Source organism: Ammospiza caudacuta, chromosome 20 (genome assembly GCF_027887145.1).
Source record: "Ammospiza caudacuta isolate bAmmCau1 chromosome 20, bAmmCau1.pri, whole genome shotgun sequence".
Classification (NCBI taxonomy): Eukaryota; Metazoa; Chordata; class Aves; order Passeriformes; family Passerellidae; genus Ammospiza; species Ammospiza caudacuta.
The window spans coordinates 9,814,918-9,834,977 of NC_080612.1; the positions used below are offsets into that span (position 1 = coordinate 9,814,918).

A 20,060-nucleotide genomic window follows, 5' to 3' on the forward strand; every position below is an offset into this window, starting at 1 on the left:
TGGGACAGGGCGGGCTGCCCACGCCGCTGGCCGTGTGCCCGGGGCGCCAGGCCGGCCACAGCCCTCATTCCTCCGCTGCTGGGCACCGCTTTGTTGCTAGCTGGTGACATCACCCGAGAGCCCACCCCCTGCCTCTTATCCGTCTCTCTGTCTCGCTCATTTATTCCCCGGCAGCGCTGGCAGGATCAGGGGCCGTGCGAGCGCCGGGGCTGGCAGCGGCAGCAGCAATAGCAGCAGCAATAGCAGCAGCATGCGTGCGGCCACCGAGGCTCAGGGCGCCACAACCACCTAAGGAACCCTCCGGAGCCTCCTCCTCCTCCTCCTCCTCATCTGCCCCCGGCTGAAACTTCCCTCTCCGGGCTTCCCCGGGGCTGGGGGCAGCTCGGCAGCCACAGCCGCATGCATGACACTCCGCAAAGGAGAGAAAATGACCATAAGTATCCAGGAGCACATGGCCATTGACGTCTGCCCCGGCCCCATCAAGCCCATCAAGCAGATCTCCGATTACTTCCCCCGCTTCCCCCGCGGGCTCCCCGCCGCCGTCGGCCGCAGCAGCAGCGGCGCCCCTCGCCCCGCGCCCAGCCAGACCTCGGGCAGCCCCTCCGAGCATCCCCGTGAGGATGAGGAGGATGTGGACCAGCTCTTCGGAGCGCACGGAGCGACGCCCGCCGAGCAGCCGGCCAGGAGCCAAGCGCCCGAGGAGCTGGTGGACCCCGAGGGCTACGAGTCGGACGATTGCAGTGAGTTGCTAAGTTTCCGTGGGAGTTTGCCACGGTGTTGGGGACGTGGGTGGGTGTTTGGGGCTGGTTGTCCATGCTGGGGAACCTGGGATCGCAGTGCAGCGCTGAGGAGCCCCCAGGTGATGCTCGGGGGCCCTGGGAGTGTCCGTGCCGCAGCCAGGCAGGATGCTGAACCCTAAGTAGGGAAGTCTCCCAAGAGCCACCAGTTGCTGTCGTGCTTGGTGTGCACGCCTCTGCCTCCGTCCCTGCTCGGCTCCGTGCCTGCAGCCCTCCGGGTGGGCTCAGAGCCTTTTAACCCGGCTGGATTGGGCGGTGCGATGAGCTGGCCGTGGGCTCCGGCATCGCCCGGCTCCACAGCGGGGAGATGCGTCGGGAATGCGAGCTCTGCCTCGGCAAACTCCGGCCGTGTCATGCCTCCATTCCTCACCGAGAGCCAGGGGGGCCTTGGGAGCAGAAGGCTCTGGCCGTGGCGGATGCAGGTGTTTGCAGCAAGGGTTAACCCCTCCCCACCCAAATCGTCCTTCCCAGCCGGCGCCTGGAGCTGCACGGCAGCGCTGCCCGGCCCTGGGCCCCCGGGACCGCCCGATTTCCCTCGGTGTCACAGAAAAGCCAAGGGCTCCATCCAGCCCAGCCTCCGGGGACAGAGCCTGCGAGGGGATGCAAAGTTTGGAGCCGGGAGAAGAGAAGGGAGAAGGGAGCGGGTGCTGCGTGCTGGTCCTGGGGGAAGGGGAGGCTGAGCCGCGCAGGGCCCAGCGCCCTGGTGGCTTTGCCTTGGCACAATGTCACGGCCCCGGTGGCTTTCCCCTGGCACAATGTCACAATGTCACAGCCCTGCCTCGGCATCGCTGCCGGCCGCGGGGCTGCTGCCATTTATCCCATTTACACCCCAGAGTGTGACCCCAAAGGGCTGTGCTGCTGCACGGTGGCACGGCTGTCCCTGTGTCCCTCTGTGACAGTGAGGCTGGCGCTGGGTGCCAGCCCCAGACTGGCACACACTCTCTCTGTGCCCATGCTGGTGTCGGGGTCACGGCTCCGTGGAGGGGCGGCAGCCCTGGCACTGCCAGGCAGGAGGACATCTCTGCTAAGCCGCGTCTGTCCCAGCCGGGCACTTCACGGGGACTTTAACCGGCTTTGGGTCATTAGCTGCTCTAATTATCGCATCGTCTTTGACAGTGGGAACGGGAGAAACCCGGGCTGCAGGGCCAGAGGGGAGTGTGGCACTTGGGGGCCCAGAGTGCAGCGTTTTCTTGGGGTGACTCGGAAATTGCCCAGGGCTCTGCATTCTGTATTTATCCCTGGATAGTGCTGGATGCTGGATGTTGGGTGCTGGAAGCTGGGTGTTGAGTGCTGGATGTTGGATTGTGGATGCTGGGTGCTGGATTTTGAGTGCAAGCTGGATCCTGAGTGCTGGATGTTGGATTTTGAGTGCTGGAAGCTGGGCGCTGGATTTTGAGTGCTGCAAGCTGAATCCTGGGTGCTGGGATCTGGATTCTGGGTGCTGGATGCTGAATGCTGGATGCTGGATTTTGAGTGCTGGATCCTGGGTGCTGGGTGCTGGATTCTGGGTGCTGGATGCTGGATTTTGAGTGCTGGATGCTGGATTTTGAGTGCTGGATCCTGGATCCCGGGTGCTGGATGCTGAATCCTGGGTGCTGGAAGCAGCCTGGCTCTGTGCCGGGGCCGGCGGCTGTTTCTCTCACCCAGGCTGGTGTTAGGAAGTGTTTCCCGCAGCGTAACAGGTGTCAGGCAAAGCTGCTGAGGCTGTTTTGCCAGAGGTGTGGTGGGGTTTTGGCTGGCAGAGGCACAGAAGCGCCAGGAGCAGAGCAGGGAGGTGGCAGCGCTGGTGGCACAGCGCTGGGGACAGCACGGGCTGGCACAGACACCCTGAGGACATTGGCCGGCACGAGCGTGCAGGGTGGGACTGGCACTCCCCCGTGTTCAGCAGCCGAGTTGTAAATGCAGAAAAGAGCTGGGAGCAGGGAGGGGATCCTGCAGCCTGACTGGAGCCATCAGCCACGCTGGGGAGTGTGTGGAGCTCCCCCACATCTCTGGAGGGTGATTCAGGGATGCTGCATTAGTCACCTGCACTAAATTTCCCCTGGAGAACCTGTCTGTGCCTGCACTGAGGTGTCAGTGGTGTCAGTGCCCTTGGGGGCTCAGGGGGTCTCTGGGGATGGAGGTGTCACAGCTGGGTGCAGCACCCATAAATCGAGATTTTGCCAGGCACAACTTTCCTCACACCTCAGAAATGCTCCCAGCCCTGGAGAGGTGCAGGGGGAGGGATTCTGGTGGCAGGATCCATGAGGAGGAGGAGGAGGATTGAAGGGCTCCCCCCTGTTTGTCCCACCTGCCTGTGGGTTCCGTGCCAGGGTGGGAGGAGGAGAGCTGCCCCTGCCTGGAGAAATGCAGCAATTGTCTGGCTTTCCCCAGGCTCCTTCCTGCCTGGAGTTACTGCTCCAGCCTGGGCGCTCTGGGGTTTTTCCAGCAGCACCTCAGCTGCCATCCCAGCCCGAATTCCAGAACCCCAGCAGGGCAGGGTGGGTCCTGCCTGGCCCTGGGCTGGCTGGCTGCACCCTGTTCTTTAATCCTGCGCTGAGTTGTGCTCCAGACCCCACCAGCAAAGCCTGTAGTGTCTGTGGAGCCCGTGGGAGCTGCAGTGCCTGCTGCCATCCAGGCAGAGTGGCCTGACCAGGTGTGGCACCTGCAGGGAGCAGGGAATTGGCATTGGAAATCTGGGAACCCCCAGGCTGAGGGAAGCAGGTGGAACCCTCCCAGAGATGGGCAGGGACCTGGCTGAGGTGGGAGAACACCTGGGGACAGCCATGGCAGGCTCAGGTTTGTGGGTCTGCACACCTCTCCAGCAGCCTGTTGAATGCAGGGAGCAGGCAGGGAACCAGCACAGCAGAAAACGAGTGAGGACATCTGGGCTGGCTCTGGGATCACTGGGAATTCCATGGAGCCAGCTCTTCCCTGCCAGCAGTGCTGCTGTGAGGGTTTGCAGGGTTCTGGTGGGCACCCTTGGGAGACCCTGGCACAGGGACCCAGCACTGCCCTGGCAAAGCAGAACTGCTCCTGCACTGGGTTTGTCCCCAGCAGAGCTGCTGAGGAGGTGGAAGGAATGAGGCAGGAGAGGAGGGAAATGTGTATTTGCTGCAGAAAGATGGTTTGGTGCTGTTGGACCAGGCAGGAGGCTGGGAGGGGAAATTGGCTCCTGCTCCTCTCACACCTGGCTGTCACCTCATTGCTGGCTCCCCTGTGACAGCAGCAGCTCCCCAGCCACCAGGGATGCTCCCCACCCAGCCGGGCAGCACAGTGCCAGGGAAACTCGGGTTGCAGGGAAAATAAGCAAATGCCAGCTAGATGGCAATGTGCCACCTGTGAGGAGCTGCTCTCGCCTCCCATCTCCACCGATTCCACCCAAATGCTGCTGCCCCTCCACTGCCTGCACCTTCCCCTCCACAGCACCAGCAGGAATTTGTACCTGGGGGATTTTTAAAGGAATTCCTGGATGAGCAGAGGTAGGGACAGGCCCTGGGAGGGGGCACTGCCAGGGGATAGCCCTGCAGGGAGCAGCCATCCTCCTTACACAGGCAATCAAGTTTCCAGCCCTTGGAGAAATGCCCCATTCTCTGAGCTGCTGTTTGGCTTTGGAAAGAGGCTCTGGCCACACTGGAATTCCTTCCCTCCTCCAAATGTGTTTGGCTCGGGGTTTCCAGGTGAGAAGAGAGCCTGGGAGCCACGGGCTGCAGCGGGAGCCGCTATCCCTGCAAATGCTGCCCCATCCTGCTCCTGTGTGCACCAACCCATCCCATTCCACCTCTTGGCCAGTTTTATTCATGGAAGAGCATCCTCTGAGCTCTGGAGCTGCAGCAGCATGGAAAGCACTTCTCCAAAGTGCAGCTGAGAGGCCAGTCCTGGTGCGCGGCGGCTCGTGACGCCTGCAGCGCCACACGAGTTATTTAGGAAGACTCTTATTTTGAGCAAAGGAGATAATTAGGCAGGCAAAGCCATCATGGAGATATTAATTACTGGCTGCTTGAAGATGTAAAGAAGGAGGAAGGTCTGAAGGGGTGCAGGGTGTGCAAGTCACCTGGCAGTGATTGTGGCCAGACAGGGGGAGGCAGAGGAGACGGCGAGGCACGAGCAGGGTATTTACTTCTGAAGCACAGCTCCTTAGCATATGCTGCAACTGCTATTTATAAGCTTTGAATCGTCTTTTCAATCCAGATAAGGCCAAAAGAAGTATTCTTCTCGCTCAGGAAACCAAACAAACCACCAGAGATTTCAGCAGAGCATGGCTTTGCCAAGCAGAGCACAGTCTGAGAAACGTGAGCAAGGACTGGGCAGTGTCACTGAGGTGTCCCAGGAGTGACTCTGGATCAGCTCCTCTCTGCTTTCCTGTGGGATATTTGGGAGCTCTCACACCTTCCTGCTGGCCCTCCCAGCAGTGACATCCAGGTGCAGGACGCACATCCTGGTCCTCCAAGGAGCTTTGCTCTTCCCACGGGCAGGGACACCCCAAAGTGCTGGGGGGGAACACCAGGAGAGGAAAGCACAGCAGGGTGAGCAGGGTGTGCCTGGGCATCCCTCCTGCAGCATCCAGGGCAGCAGCATATGGGCTGTGGCCTCTGGCACCTCTGCTAATGAAGGAGCCACAGCTGCTGGATAACGAGGGTCCCTCCTCCCACAGCCCTGCACCTGCCCCACTTCCAGAGTGCAGGAGGACAGACAGAGAGACAGACAGACACCCCTTCTTCCCAGGGGGTTCCCTGATCTCTCCTCTTTGTATTTAACACTGAAGGCAATTTTGGGGGGTTGTTAATTGCAGTGCTGTACTTCATTAGAGGAGGAGAGCGGGAGAGATTTGAAGGCCATCTCTAAACTGAAATTGCTGAAAGTCTAATTGCTGCTGACATCAGGGACCATTTAGTGCTGTAAAACATAATTGCATCTCTGAACTGTTCCGAGCAGATAAGTGTTCCTCTGAACACTCCTCCTGGAGAAGACAGAGGAGCTGATGAGCATCCATCAACCAACCCCATGAAGAAGCAGCTCCCTGCTCCAGAGCTTACCAGGGGCTGGCTCCGTGTCTCCAAAATGAAGAAATATTAATTGCTGCAAATTTTAAGTGAGAAACCCACGGCCAGGCAGGGAGCATTGCAAGAGAGAAAAGTTGTGTTTGTTCCTCGCTCCTGATCCCACGGAGTTCAGCTGAGGAGGGAAGGTCTCCTCCTGTGTGCTGGATCTGCTCCCTGCTGGGGTTTTTTGTAGATTTGGAGATGTCCTGCCCTGCCAGCAGCACATCAGAGTCACAGAATCACAGAATGATGAGGTTGGAAGAGACCTCTGAGATCAACCTGTGCCCTAACACCTCATCTAGACCACAGCACCAAGTGCCATGTCCAGGCTTTTTTTAAACACATCCAGAGATGGTGATTCCACCACCTCCCTGGGAAGAGCGTTCCAGTACTTTATTATTCTTTATTATTCTTTATTATTCTTTATTATTCTTTATTATTCTTTCGGTGAAAAAGTTTTTCCTAATATCCAACCTATCCCTTCCCTGACATAGCTGGAGACTGTGATCTCTTGATTCCTGTGGTGCTGACGGGGATGTTCATGCCCCAATGTGTGCTGTGCTGCCCCTGGGACGTGCCCCAAAACCTCCCAGAGGATCTGCTTTCATGGGATGGCTGAGGGTGATGCCAGATTTCAGTCGTGCCCTGTTCCAGCTGCCTCCAGCACGCCAGATCCTGCAGTGATGCCAAGGCTGGAGCTCCATGCCAGAGGTCAGTGCTGCCACCGGGCACACCTGGCTGTCCTCAGCACCTTTGGGATCCATCCCTGACTGCCCAGCAGCATCCTGAGTGGATCAGTGCCCAGGTGGAATGCTGAGGGAGCTGAGGGAGCTCAGCCCCAGCTGCAGGAATTGATGGTGCTGTTTTCCAGGAGAACCCTGAAGGTTTTCCAGGCTCATGGAGCCAGTCCCGAAGTCCCCTTCGTGTGCCACTGGATGTGTTCAGGATGCCAGGGGGGGCAGGAGCACACCCACCAAAATGTTCTTCAGCAGCCAGGCTTGGAAATGGCAGGAGATGATAATTTCTGTTCCTCCTGAGGAGTCATTTGCCAACATTTTATATGGGGCTGTAAGAGTGCAGAATTACTTGCTGCCTTTCAGGACCTTTAAAATTATCTCCATTGCAAGGGAAAATTAAAGCAATGGAAGAATAGGGACCTATCTTTTATAGTGCATTAAAAAATACCCAATCTGAAGGTTACTGAACCTGTGCTTTCTGTAAGGGAGAGCTAATCCAGACAATCCCCAGCAGCCTTTTTACTGCTCCACTCTGATCTCCCTGGCACAAAATCCGTGAGCAGATTATCTTGGGAGCAGCAATGCTGATAAGCACAGGGACTTAAGGCTTTTTGGACTCCTTTTTAATTAGTTCTATAGTGGGGTTTTTGTGTGCACACCTCAACTTCTCCTGCTGTGGAGCTCTGCTGGGCTCTCTAAAGCAGTCACACCTGCCTTGGGAGGGTAAGGAGTGTGCTCCATCATCACCTCCAGGCTTTGCTGAAGCTCTTTCTGGGAGCGACAGTGGCTTTTCCACATGCTGGGATGTGAAATTCTTTTCTTTGCAGCATCCCAAGCTGTGGAGAGGGCGGCTGTGCCACCAAGGGCAGGGGCTGGGCAAGGGAGCAGAGCTCAGATCCATCACCACGGGTTTTTTGCCTCTCATCCCACAGGTATAAATAGAAGCTCCTTCAGCCTGGCCTCACCCTGGGCTCAGCCAGGAAATGTCAGCAATAAACAATAAATTCCTGCTGACTTGGGGACACATCTGCTGCTCCTGCTGCCCCCCAATCACCCCCTGGCCCCCTGAATTAATCCAAACACCCAAAGGTGGGGTTTTTCCCCAAAGGTCAGTGGGAGAAGAGGCCACCTTCCCGTGCAAGTGGGATCTATTTTTCCTTTTAGAGGCTGTGTTAAAAGGCAGGCCCTGGCCAGAGCCTTCCCATCAATCTCTCCCAGCTCACGGGGAGGAAAGAGGGTCAGAACCTGCTAATGAGTTCAGTTTTCCTAATGGTTATTTTATCATTGGAGCAGAATAATTGTAATAATAATGATACATCCTGCCTGCTGTCTGGAGAGCGCCAAGCTGCCTTTGTAAAGCCTGACAAAGGCATTTATTTATATTTTTTATTTGCAGCCTCTGTGATTAGAGGGCAGTGTTCAGAATAGCCCAGTCGAGTTAAATAATCCTGGTAGCAGTGCTTTGAGTCTAATTGCTGCCCTTTTCTTTTTTAGGTACTTGCTCCCCTAATTAAGATCACAATCGAGCTGCATCTCGAGTGGGAGGGGGACAGCAATTAAAGGAGGGGGATTAGGTTGCTCTGCAGAGGTTTTGGGCCCGATCCTGCCAGCTGGGGGTGCAGGATTCCCGGAGTCAGGGCTGGATGTGCTGCTGGGAGTGGGAGCAGTGGGACAGGGTTGGTGGCTTGTGCTGAGCCCTGCAGCAGCACAGGGCTGGGATGGGGCTCCTGGGGCTTCACTGGGTGCTCCTGTGGGGTGCAGGGGTGGCTCCTTCTCCTGGTACAGCTGAGGGTCTCCTGCCACCTCCTCAGCCCTGAGGATCTCCAGCTTTGTCTGGGCTGGATCCATCCCTGGCTGTGCATTCCCAGGATGTGCCAGAGGCTGTGGGGCTGTCACCCTGTCCTGAACGTGTCCCATGAACCCTGGGCATCTGGTGGCAGTGCTCACCTCCAGCTCCACAGCAGCACCTTGGCTGCCAAACCCCTTTTTGGCAAACTTTTCCTCCTCCCCTTTACCAAAAAGCCACATTTTTAAACAATTAGCGTGCGTTGTGCTGATGTTTCCACATCCCTCTGCGTAAGGGCAGGCCCTTCCTTGGGAATTGAGACTCACCATCCATAAAAAACCATCTCTGCCTAGAGGAAAACCCCTCCAGGGCTGGGAGGGCATGGCCAGGGATGCAGGGCTTCAGCTCCTAGAGAAATGGGAGCTGCTGGATGTTTGCTCATGGACATGCAGGACTCCAGCTCCAGGATAAATGGGAACTGCTGGATGTTTGCCCATGGACATGCAGGGCTCCATTTCCAAGAGGGATGGGAACTGCTGGGTGTGTGCTCATGGACATGCAGAGCTCAGGGCAGGACCTGAGTCCCCACCTGCAGAACAAGCTCCTGCTGCTGTCTGAAGGTGATTTTAGGTGTTTTTAGCAGTGCTCCCCGCTGTCCTCGCCCCGGGGCCAGGCTGGGGCTTTGTCAGTGTTTCCTGGCCGAGCTCTTGTTTGCCTGCCAAGCTTTTTAATTTGTTTTATAAATTGCCAAATGCAGCAGGCTGAACCGCGGGCCCCCTTCTGTGATAAAAATAAAATAACAGCTTGAACTCGGAGGGCAGAGCGGTGGGGCTGGCAGGAAATGCTGATTAAAGGGCAGGTGGAAATGATGAGGCTCCGAAACCGGAGCTTTCATCTTCCGCTCTTGAGTGAAAAATGCAGATTTGGGAAGTTTTGCTGACTGGGTTTGTGGAGCCTCCAGCTCCTCACGCTGCCATCCCTGAGCTGCCCAGCACTGAGAGCACCCAGAGCTGTGCTGGTGCTCCCTCCCTGCAGGGTGTGCAGGGGCTTTAGCTGGGAATTATTGCTCTGGAAATGCTCATTGGAGCCAGACCCAGAGATGGAGCACGAGGCACAGCAGGGTTGGCCTTGCCCCTCATCTTCCCCTGGCAGGTAAAACCCCTCTGATTTGTGCCTTGCCCAGACCAGGAGCTAACGTGCCATGAAATTGCTGCACAACCACGGGGGTACATTATTCTGGCAGAGCTCTCTCTGGGTATTTACTCTGCTTTGAACTCAAGATATTTGCTTGGGAGAAATGATTTTTTTTTCCTCTTGCCAGCAGGCAAACCTGTAGCTCCTTTTCCTTTGGGCTGGGAGATCGCTGTGAAATTGCAGTAGGATGGTTTTGGTCCCCTGAATATCCTTAAACTCCGTGGGTGCCTTGCTGCTATCAATGCTGGGGGAAAAAAAAGCACTTTATTTTCTCCCATAAAGTTTGTCCAACTCTTTTCCAGTCAGCAAACCCTGCTTTGACATTAAGCAAAACTGTTCTGGTTTTTATTTTGGATGTTTTCTCACGTTCTGAACACGGCAGGAAGGTGCAGTTACCTTGGAAACAGCAGTGGGATGGTGCTTGGTGGCAGGGCAGCACTCAGGCAAAACTCTTTTGGGGAGGTGGGCATGGAAAAGTGGGGTTTGCTGTGTCCAGAGCCACCCTGGAAGCTCCAGGCTGGTGTCAGGTAAAGCTGAGCCAGGGCAGAGGCTGCTCCATGTCCAGGCTTTGGTGTGCAAATCAGGCCTGGCAGCCTTGGAGAAGGTTAAGCCATGTTTTTGGGAAGCCTGTCTTTTTAAGGCTTTTAGATTAGTGAGATGTGCTCAGATCATCCAAAGGGAAAGAATCCCTCAAATCAAAAGGGATTTTGCTGCTGAGGCTCCTCTGGTTTTGTTCTGCTCCTGTGTCCCATCCCAGGAGACGCTGCCACTCCTGGATCCTGAGGATGCCATAAAGGAGCACTGAGCTGATTAAAAGCTTGTTGGTGTTTTTCATTTTAACCAGGAAAGTATTTCCATCCTCACTGGGTTTAATTTACAGTTTGCAGCCAGATTGGAGCTGGGAAGGGATCCCACTGGTGGCTCATTTGTTTGAAGGTGTCGCTGTACAAATACACGCTCTGGGAATGCCAGCGGCGCTGGAGGGGAGGATGTGCCAACAGCAGCTCTCAGCTGTGTCCCAGCCATTCCCAAAATCTTCCCAGGGGACATCCTTCATCTCCTGGGGGACAGGGAGCTGCTGGATGCAGCCAGGCTGCTGAGGGATGGGGATAGCCCAGGTGAGAGCCCATGGAAGCAAAGCTGTGGCTGCAGAGCTGCACCCACTCATCCTCACTCCTCTCCCAGGGCTGTGCCAACCAACCTGGGAACGGCCACGTTTCATAACAGGGCTCCCAGCAGGATGCTTTGTGCTTTATAATGCCTGCAGCCTGCTCTTTAGCATCTCCTTGAGTGCTCAGAGGGAGAGCAGCCCCGTGCTTGCAGGTTAATCACATCTCTCCTCCCTTGCAGCCGCGCTGGGGACGCTGGATTTCAGCTTGCTCTACGACCAGGAGAACAACGCTCTGCACTGCACCATCAACAAAGCCAAGGTAGGGCCCAGCCTGCCTGGGGGGACAGCAGGGACTGCCCGTGCCATGGGGAATGTGATCCATGGCTGTGACAAGGGAATCCGACCCACGGGAACCTGACCCATGGCTGTGCCAAGGTCTTAGGAAAGTTAATCCACAGACACCAGAGGTTTATGTCCAAAAAGGAGACAGAAGAGTCCTTTTTGGCTTTATTCCAATAAAGGGAGAGGCCATGGGGTATTCCTCTGGCATTTCTTGAATTTTTGGAGGATGCAGCCTCCTTTTTATCCCAATTTCCGTCTATATTTCCCTTCTCTCTTTCCCTGTTTCTGAGGTACTCGAGAGGTTCACACTTCCCAATACACCTGATACCAAAGATTTCACCTCTAATGTATAACGCTCCATTTTAACTTTTAATTCTTATGGAATTTTGGAGTTTTTTCTTCCCCATTGTTTATTTCATCTTTCAATGTCTAATTTCGTTTATCAGCAAACCTAAAGTTTATTCGTAAAAGCAAATCTCTTTTTTTTCCATTCGTCAATCAGTGGAATCCTTCCCATTGTTTCTTTTCTCTCCCAGTGCTGGTTTTATCTACCAGCAGACCCACAGCTTTGTTTGGAAAGACAAATTTGCCATTCCTCTTAAAGGGAACCCAAACCATGGCTGTGCCAAGGGAATCTGACCCATGGCTGTGCCAAGGGAGCCCCATCGATGGCTGTGCCAAGGGAGCCCCATCCATGGCTGTGCCAAGCATCCCTGGGTTCCACCACCTCCCCAGCCCCTCTGCCTTCTCCTTCCCCTCCATCCCTGCCTCTCAGGGCGTTCCCAGGGTCGGGAGCCGGCTGCTCATCCCCCGTGACGAGCAGGGATTGATGGCTGATGCTTTTTCCAGCAGCCCATCCCGATGTTGTTATTTACTGTGACCGGCTGTCGGTTTATAAATGGCTCTTTTAAATGCTGCTAATCACGGCCCCAAAGTGCTGCCGTCTGCGTGATTGAGGCAATTAGGGGCTTTTTTTGCGCATTTGGGAGCAGGAACGGGGAGACGAGGTCCTGATGCAGCCTGTGGGAGATGCTGCTGGGTTCCCCTCTGCATCACACAGTGACCATCGGAGAGGGCTCCTGATGGGCTGGGGGGAAGCACCTCAATCCCTGCAGATCTTGGGAAGGGATGGGGGTTTGGAGAAGGCAGGAGAAGAGGTTGAGCCCCCCCAGAGGGTCAGACCATGCTGTTTGCCTCCATAGGATGCTCTTCTCCCCCCTCCGTGGCTCGTTTGCTGTGGTTCTCCAAGGCTGGAACACCAGCAGCAAAGCTGGATTTTGGGGATGGGGGTGGAAGGATTTACCCCAGCTCTCCTGGAGCTGTTCCTGGCCAGGGCAGCACCCCCAGGTGCCAGCAGGGCAGGGCTGGGGCAGACTCTGGGCTCTGCTCCCCTCCCTGTCTCCTGTGGATCCGCCGGGTCAGGCTTCCCTCGGCGCACACGGGAGCCGAGCCAAGGAGGAGATTTCTAATTGGGTTTGGAGTGGGTGGAAGGCAGCGAGGAGGGAGAGAGCTCTGGGCAGCCACTGATAAATCTCACATCAGCAATGGCACAGGCAGGGCTGGCACAGGAGAGCCCTGGTCCCTGCGGTGCCCACCCGGGGCTGTGGGGGCACCCCAGCATCACCCCCGTGCCCCTGGGGAGGGCAGAGCCACCCTGACATTCAAGCTCTCGAGTCCTGTTCATTTCCATTCTGCTCTCATTCTCCCATTTTTCTCTTTTATTTACATTGCCATCTGCTCGCTCTCATTTCATCTCTCGCCTGGGGAAAGCTGCCAAAACTTGACTACAGAAAGGTAAGGGCCAGGACCCCGCTGGCTCCGGGGCTGGGACAGGCAGAGCTGCAGAGGAGGAGATGGGGGAAAAGCCCCAGCAGGGCTGGGATGTGATTTACCCTTGGATTTACCCTTGGATTTACCCTCCTGGGTGGCTGTGTCACCCTCCAGGGACATGCTGTGCCCAGCTCCAGCAGCTCCTGGAGCTCTGATTGCTGCCAGCAGCCATTCAAACCTATCCCAGCCACGTGAGACACGTTTTTCTTTCTCTCTGATAACCCCAAACAACCTCCCTCTCTCCCTTTATTTTACTTCTCTGTATTATTATTTTTTTTTTAAATCTCCAGCACTTCTATATCTGCTGCTGTTCCTCACGAGTCCCATTATCACTCCAGCAGGTTCAATCCGACCTGTGGTGCTCCACCAGCCATTCCCTGCTCTGAGGACTTCACTCCACGTGGGGATTCACCCTGCCTCTGTGCCTGGGAATATTTGGGAGGGGGTTTCTGAGGGGTTTCTGAGGGGTGTAAGTTCACAGCAGGGTTTGGGAGGCTCTGGGAGTCACCAGACAGGTGGGAGCAGGCAGGAGCAGGCAAAAGTAGATAGGATGAACAGGGATGAACAGACAGGAGCAGGCAGGAAGAGGCAGGAGAAGCCAGGAAAAGGCAGGAACAGGCAAAACCAGACAGGAACAAGGATGAACAGGCAGGAGAAGCCAGGAGCAGGCAGGAAAAGGCAGGAACAGGCAGGAACAGGGAAAAGCAGACAGGAACAAGGATGAACAGGCAGGAGAAGCCAGGAAAAGGCAGGAACAGGCAAGAACAGACAGAAACAAGGAGCAGCAGGCAGGAAAAGGCAGGAGAAGCCAGGTAAAGACAGGGACAGGCAAAACCAGACAGAAACAAGGAGGAACAGGCAGGAGAAGCCAGGAAAAGGCAGGGACAGGCAGGAGCAGGCAAAAGCAGACAGGAAAAGGGAAGAACAGGCAGGAGCAGGCAGGAAAAGAGAGAAACAGGCAGGAGCAGGCAAAAGCAGACAGGAGCAAGGAGGAACAGGCAGGAGCATCCAGGAACAGGCAGGAGCATGCAGGAACAAGGAGGAAAAGCCAGGAAAAGCAGGAGCAGCCAGGCTGGCAGCACCACCTGGCCCTGCTGGCTCTCAGCAGCCCCGCCCGTCACACTTCAGGCACGGCTGGGCTCAGACACGCTGTAGCTCAGCTCGGATCAATAGCAGAATAAATCAGGGCATTGTGGAAGCTCATTCCTGGACTGCAGGAGCAGCCAGGCTGGCAGGAGGGCTCTCCCCTGCATGAGCCCTGGGATTGTGTGGGTCTCTGCTGTCCTGCGTGGGGCAGAGCTGGGCTGTGCTGGGCATCACCTGGAAAACAGGATGGAAAAGGTTTTGGTGAATGTGCAGCCACCTGGTTTGGTGCCATGCCATGGCTTTGCTGAGGATCTCACTTTGTGCTCAGTCCATAGGGGATTTATAGGGGCATGCAGCACAGTCACAGCAGGATGTGCTATCCTACAACTCCAGTGTTCTCCTGCTTTTGGGAGAAAGATGCCTGGCATGAGCCTCAGGGGGCTGCAGGGCAATGGTGAAGGATGCTCCAGGCAGCTGCTGCCCTTTGGAGCATCCTTGGGCTGCTCTCCCTGCACCTCTGGCCAGAAAACACCCAGGAGCTTCCACCCCACTGAGCATTTGGCTGCTCCCTCCCTCCCTTCCACCCGAGGTGAGTGCTGGAGGTCTGCGCTGATCATTACTTATGTATTGACTCATAAATATTCATCACTGCAGGGAGATTCCTCCAGCTGCTGGGCTCCTCTGGGCTGGCAGGCTGGAAATGCAGCTTGCCCCCTTTTTCCAGAATGGGATGGCTCAGCCAGGCTGGTTTTTGGGCAGGCAGCTGGTTGTGGGGTGAGGGATGGAATGGATCCATCTCCTGCGATTTCTGGCCGCCTCTAGCGCGGCGTTAATCGGCAGCCCCCGATTAGCCCGAGCTGTAATTAAATCCTATTGATTAGCTAAATGTCACTGGCACGGGGAGCAGCTGGCAGAGCCTGGCATGTGCAGGGAGCTGGAGGTCTCTGTGGGATTGCAGCAGAGATTTTTGGGGTTGGGTAGAGGAAGGGAAAAGATGAAACTTGATCTCAGCTCCACGAATCAGCGCAGCAGCAGCAGCAGGAAGGGTTGGAGCCAGGGATTTTCCCCAGATGGAGCTGGGGGTGACTCTGTGCCTTGTCTGCCTCTCGTCCCTCTTGGAGAAGCTCCAGGTGGTGGTCCCTGCACCCAGAGGGGGCTCTCCCTTTGTGGGAGGGATCCTTGCAAAGCAGAGCCCTGCTAAATTCAGCTGTTTGTGCCAAACACGTATCCAGTGACACGGGAGGGAGGTAGACGTGACATTAGGAGCCATTTTCCAGGCTCCTGTCACTCCATCTTCCATAGCACATCTATTAAAAAAGCCTTTAATAGCCTCCTCAGAAGGTAATTTAATTGAGCTGAATTGATGGGTGAATTACAGAGCTGCTTGTCATTCTCCATCCATTTTCCTGGGAATCTGCCTGCTCTGTGCTGATCTCATTTGCTGTGCAGCCCGGGCAGGTTGGGCACCTCTGGCCAGGGACAGCACCAGTGGATTGTGCAGAGCCTGGGGACAGCCCAGCCCCTTCCTGCCCTGCCTGCCCCATCCCCATCATCTCCTGGCCCAGAGGCACCACCCCAGAGGCTGCACTCAAAGCAGGTTCACCTCCATTCACTGCTGGTATTTTTATCCTTGTGGCTTTGCTATAGAAGCAAAATCCTCTTTGCTGGGCACCATTTGGCCTCCCTTGCCCCAGGGCAGCAGGTTTGTCTCTGTGGCAGAGCCCTTGCTCCAAGTCAGAGACGCTCCCAAGGTCAGGAGCATCCTGGACAAAACTGCAGCTCAGAGAAGGTCCTGTGGTGCTATAGGTCAGGCTGGGTGAGTTAATCCCTACCTGATTATGATTCCCCCGGCATTTCCCTGCTGGATTTGCCCAGATCCTGGATGGCTGCATCCCTTCTGCACGCAGAATTCCATACAAATGCTTCCCTGCCCCTGGATCCTGGCAGCTGCACACACACACTCATTATCCAGGCACTCTGCTCCTCACAACAAGGCTGTGAGGACTCTTCAGCATCCCCCTGGAGCCAGGATGGGGTGGTACCTCTGCAGAGAGCCCTGCTCTGATCCAGGCACAGCCCTGCCTTCAGCCAGCCCAGCAGTAATTCCTGCAGGGATCCCACAGCCAGGCTGGAAATAATCCAAGGGCTTCCACCAGGGAGCCATTCTCATTTCTACTTAGGGCTGCTGAAAATTAGGCTCCATTTCTCACCCTCCTGACTTGCTTCCCTGCCCTGTGGAGTTGTTTGTCCATGCAGTCTGTGCAGGTGTGGCTTTGATCTGGAATTGTGCATCACCTCTGGATCATTTTGGGGGGGTTTAGAAGAGGAACAGAGGCACAGCTTGTCCCTCCCTGATAACAAACCTGATCCACATCATCCTCTAAGAGCTGTGAGGGTTTTGTAGAAAACCCATCAGGAATGGCCACAGGGAGCGTTTCCTTGGATTGGTTCCTCCTGCAACCCCAAATTTACTCTGTGAACACCACAGCATCTGGCTGGCACCAGCCTCCCACTGGCCTGGAGCTGTTCTTCCTTAATAACCAAGAGTAGGTAGGTGCTATCACACCCTCTGCAAGTGGCACCACAACAGCAGAGGTGTGTGTTTGCTCAGAAGCAATTATTCAATGACAGAACCCTGTAATTTCAAAGCTGGGAAATCACTGCACTGATTCTCTTTCACCCCCAAATGAATGTGATGAGGATGGCAGGGAGGGAGGGAAGGTTGGATGGTGCCATGTGCAGGTGAGGAGCTTCCCACAGCCCCTCAGACTGGAACGCTGAGCCTGGATCCTGCAGAATTCATTCTCCCCTCCTTCCCAAACCCTGGGGAAGCCACAGCAGCTCCATGGACCCCAGGATGGGCTCAGTGAGCCCCCCAGCATCCCCCTGCCCTCCTGATTCCTGCTTTTTGCTGTTCCCTCCTCAGGGGCTGAAGCCAATGGACCACAATGGTTTGGCTGATCCTTATGTCAAGCTGCACTTGCTCCCCGGGGCCAGCAAGGTGAGAAACCTTTTCATTGTCCTTCCTTTCCTGGGGCTGCTGCTTCTCATTGGAAATCAGGCCTGGGAGAAGCTCCTGAGCCAGGGGCTGTGGGCTGCTGCACCCAGAGCTTGCGTGTCTGGAGTGAAAAACGCTCAGAGAGAGCAGGAGGAAGGAACTGGGGTTGAATCCATCCTTACAGGGATGGAAAATGCCCTGCTGGGAAACCACTGGCTGGTAGCCAGGTGCCAGCCCTGATTGCTTACCTTGGGAGCCCAGCATGGGAATGCTGCATTCCAGGAGCCCTGGGAAGCACTGAGTGAAACATCCTCAGCCATAAACAAATTGGACCCTTTTAATTCCCCCTTTTTTTTCCATCCTTATCCTTTTGCATTTAAAACCCCTCAGATCATAATAAAACAGAGTATAAATCATAAGGGAAATATTTCCATCTCCTTAGGTTCAGCACTTGCTGGAGAGAAGAGTAATTAAAGATATTGATGTGTGGTGAGAGCTGGGTGTAAGTGATGGGGATGTGGAATTTAAATGCTCGATGTGTGTGTCAGGAATATTAATTGCACTCTTATTCCACACGAAAGGAAAGACCTTTTTTTTGGGGGGGGAGGGAGGGAGGGGAGGTGTATTTACTTGTTACAGTTCAGTTGGATTAATTCCCAGTGCTCAGGGTGGCAGAGGGAGTTTTTAACCACATCCTGAATTTCCGCTGCGCGCGGAGCCGCGAGCGCTCTCAGCAGCAATATCATCATCATCATCATCGTCCCCATGTATTGCAAATCCATTGATTAGCATTGCTGCTGGAGCTGGGGGAGGCAGGAGGGGAGGGAACACAGGAGCTGCAGATCCACAGGCCATGGGGGGACCCCATCCTTGCCCCATCTTTGTGCTCTGTTCCAAACAGTGCTGCTGGATCTGCCCTGGGAGAGGGGAGCAGCTCTGGGGGATTGGGATTTGGGATTTGGGTTGTTCCTGCAGCAGGACAGTCCCTGAGTCCCTCAGGTGTTTCTGTCCCAGATTTGGGCTCTCAGGCACCCGTGGGAGCAGGGCTGGGTTCATTCCCCATGCAGAGCTGGTGCTGACTCCTGAGTCATCCCAGATGGGAGGAAAAGGCATTCCCGGAGCTCAGCTCCTCTGATCTCACTCCTGTCCCTTCCCAGGGCAGCTTTGGCAGCTGGGTGATGTTCATGTCACCCCGCTTTCCTTCCCAGTCCCTGGAGCCCCGGGGATCAGGATCAGGTACCTGCAGACCTGAGCAGGCTGTGGGTGCTTCCCTGCTCTCCTCATCACTCAGGGCTCCTAAACCCAGGGTGGGGAATGCAGCAGCTCCCCATAAAGATCCGCAAGACACCTTGGAGGTATGGATGTGCTGAGGCACAGCAGCAGCTGAGGCAGGGATTGAGTTGTCTGACACCTCATTAGAGGGAAAATTGCTGCTCTGCCAGGCGGTGCCAGGCTGGGAGCCGGGTGGAGAAGCCCAACCTGCAGCCTCAGCCTCTTTATTCTGCTGTCCCCAGACATGAGAGGGGCTCAGGGAGCGAGGAGATCCCTGTCCCCTGGGCTGTGTGCCAGGATGTCCCATCCATGCAGGGGACACAAGCCCTGCTGTCCCCATCCTCCTGCTGGTGCTGACAAAACACCTGCCAGGGAACTGGTTTGGAGTCAGGCAGGATCAAGAGCTGTGCTGGGAGCAGGAGCGCAAACAAACAGCCAGAACAACAAATCAGCATTTTTTTTATTTAATCCAGAAAGGATTTTTTCCTCTCCCTTGCTCTCTCTTACTGCTTAAATGAAATCCTGGTCCGTGCTCTGCCAAGGTTCCCATTTTGCTGGCTGTCTCCAGGATGAGGGGCTGGGATGGTTTGGAAATGAGTGAGTTGCTGTGTCCCTGACCCTCAGGTTTTTGCTGGATTAGGGGTGGATTTGGGCCACCCAAATGAGGGTCCCAGCACTGAGACAGAACAGTGACAGCGCCCATTGTCCCTTTGTCCCCAAACTGGGCTGTGGCATTTGCTGGGTCCCCAGGATGAAGGAGAAATTGAGAATCTGACTCCATGTTCATAGAAGGCTTATATTATATTATATTATATTATATTATATTATATTATATTATATTATATTATTCTATTTTATTTTTATATTTTTATACATATTTTATTAAATGTTTTATTTTCTTTTATTATAACAAAATAGAATCTATTATATTTTATTATATTTTATTTTATTTTAATTTTATTTTATTTATATTATAATTATAATTATAATTATTATTATATTATAATTATACTAAAGAATAGATAAAGGGCCCTTACAGAAGGTTTAACAAGGCATTAATTAAAAACTCGTGACTGACTCCTCAGAGTCCTGACACAGCTTGGACAGTGATTGGTCATTAAGTAAAAACAATTCACATGTTGGATGAACAATCTCCAAACCACATTCCAAAACAGCAAAACACGAGAGAAACAATCAGATAAAACAATCAGATAAAACCATCAGATAATTACTGTTTTCAGTTTTCTCTGAGGCTTCTCAGCTCCCCAGAAGAAGAAATCCTGGCGAAGGGGTTTTCCAGCAAACATGGCAGTGACACTGGGCCTCCTCTGCTGCCCAGATGACCAACCCCACTGACCCCACCTGCTCTGCTTTGCCAGGCAAACAAGCTGAGAACCAAAACGCTGAGGAACACCCTGAACCCCACGTGGAACGAGACCCTCACCTACTACGGCATCACCGACGAGGACATGATCCGCAAGACGCTCAGGTGGGTCCCCAACCTGGGGGGACAGCCTCCCTCCCTCCCTCTCTCCCTTCCTCCCCCCAGCACCCTGCCAGCTGTCCCTCCCTGTTGGGGAAGATGAAACAGGAGAGCCTTATCAATATGATTGTCTGGCAAAAGATTTTGAGAATATGGAAACTGTAAGTGAGATTGAAATGAAAGCAAGCTTTGAGATACCTCGGTTACTGAACAACAGGAAAACAATGGTGTGGCCAGCTGAAGGTGATCCCCTTTTGATGGAACAACACCCTCTGCTTGCAGACAGGCCCAAGGTCAGAGCAGACCCTGCCAGCTTGGCAGAAGGGGCCCACAGAGGAGCTTTTAGGGTTTAAAATGTAACCCAGTGTGGTAATGTAATGATTCTTATAGGCTGTATGTAAAT

At 54.7% G+C, this 20,060-nt stretch overlaps 1 protein-coding gene across 1 annotated transcript in view; it reads left to right on the forward strand.

Moving 5' to 3' along the window:
- The first annotated feature begins 403 nt into the window (after window positions 1-403).
- The window catches only part of DOC2B (double C2 domain beta), a 29,912-nt gene continuing 10,255 nt past the window's right edge, over window positions 404-20,060 (forward strand). The window contains exons 1-4 of the mRNA XM_058817764.1: window positions 404-740; window positions 10,886-10,965; window positions 16,831-16,905; window positions 19,554-19,663. Of these exons, the coding sequence (XP_058673747.1) occupies window positions 404-740; window positions 10,886-10,965; window positions 16,831-16,905; window positions 19,554-19,663 (602 nt within the window). The remainder of the gene's footprint in view (window positions 741-10,885; window positions 10,966-16,830; window positions 16,906-19,553; window positions 19,664-20,060) is intronic.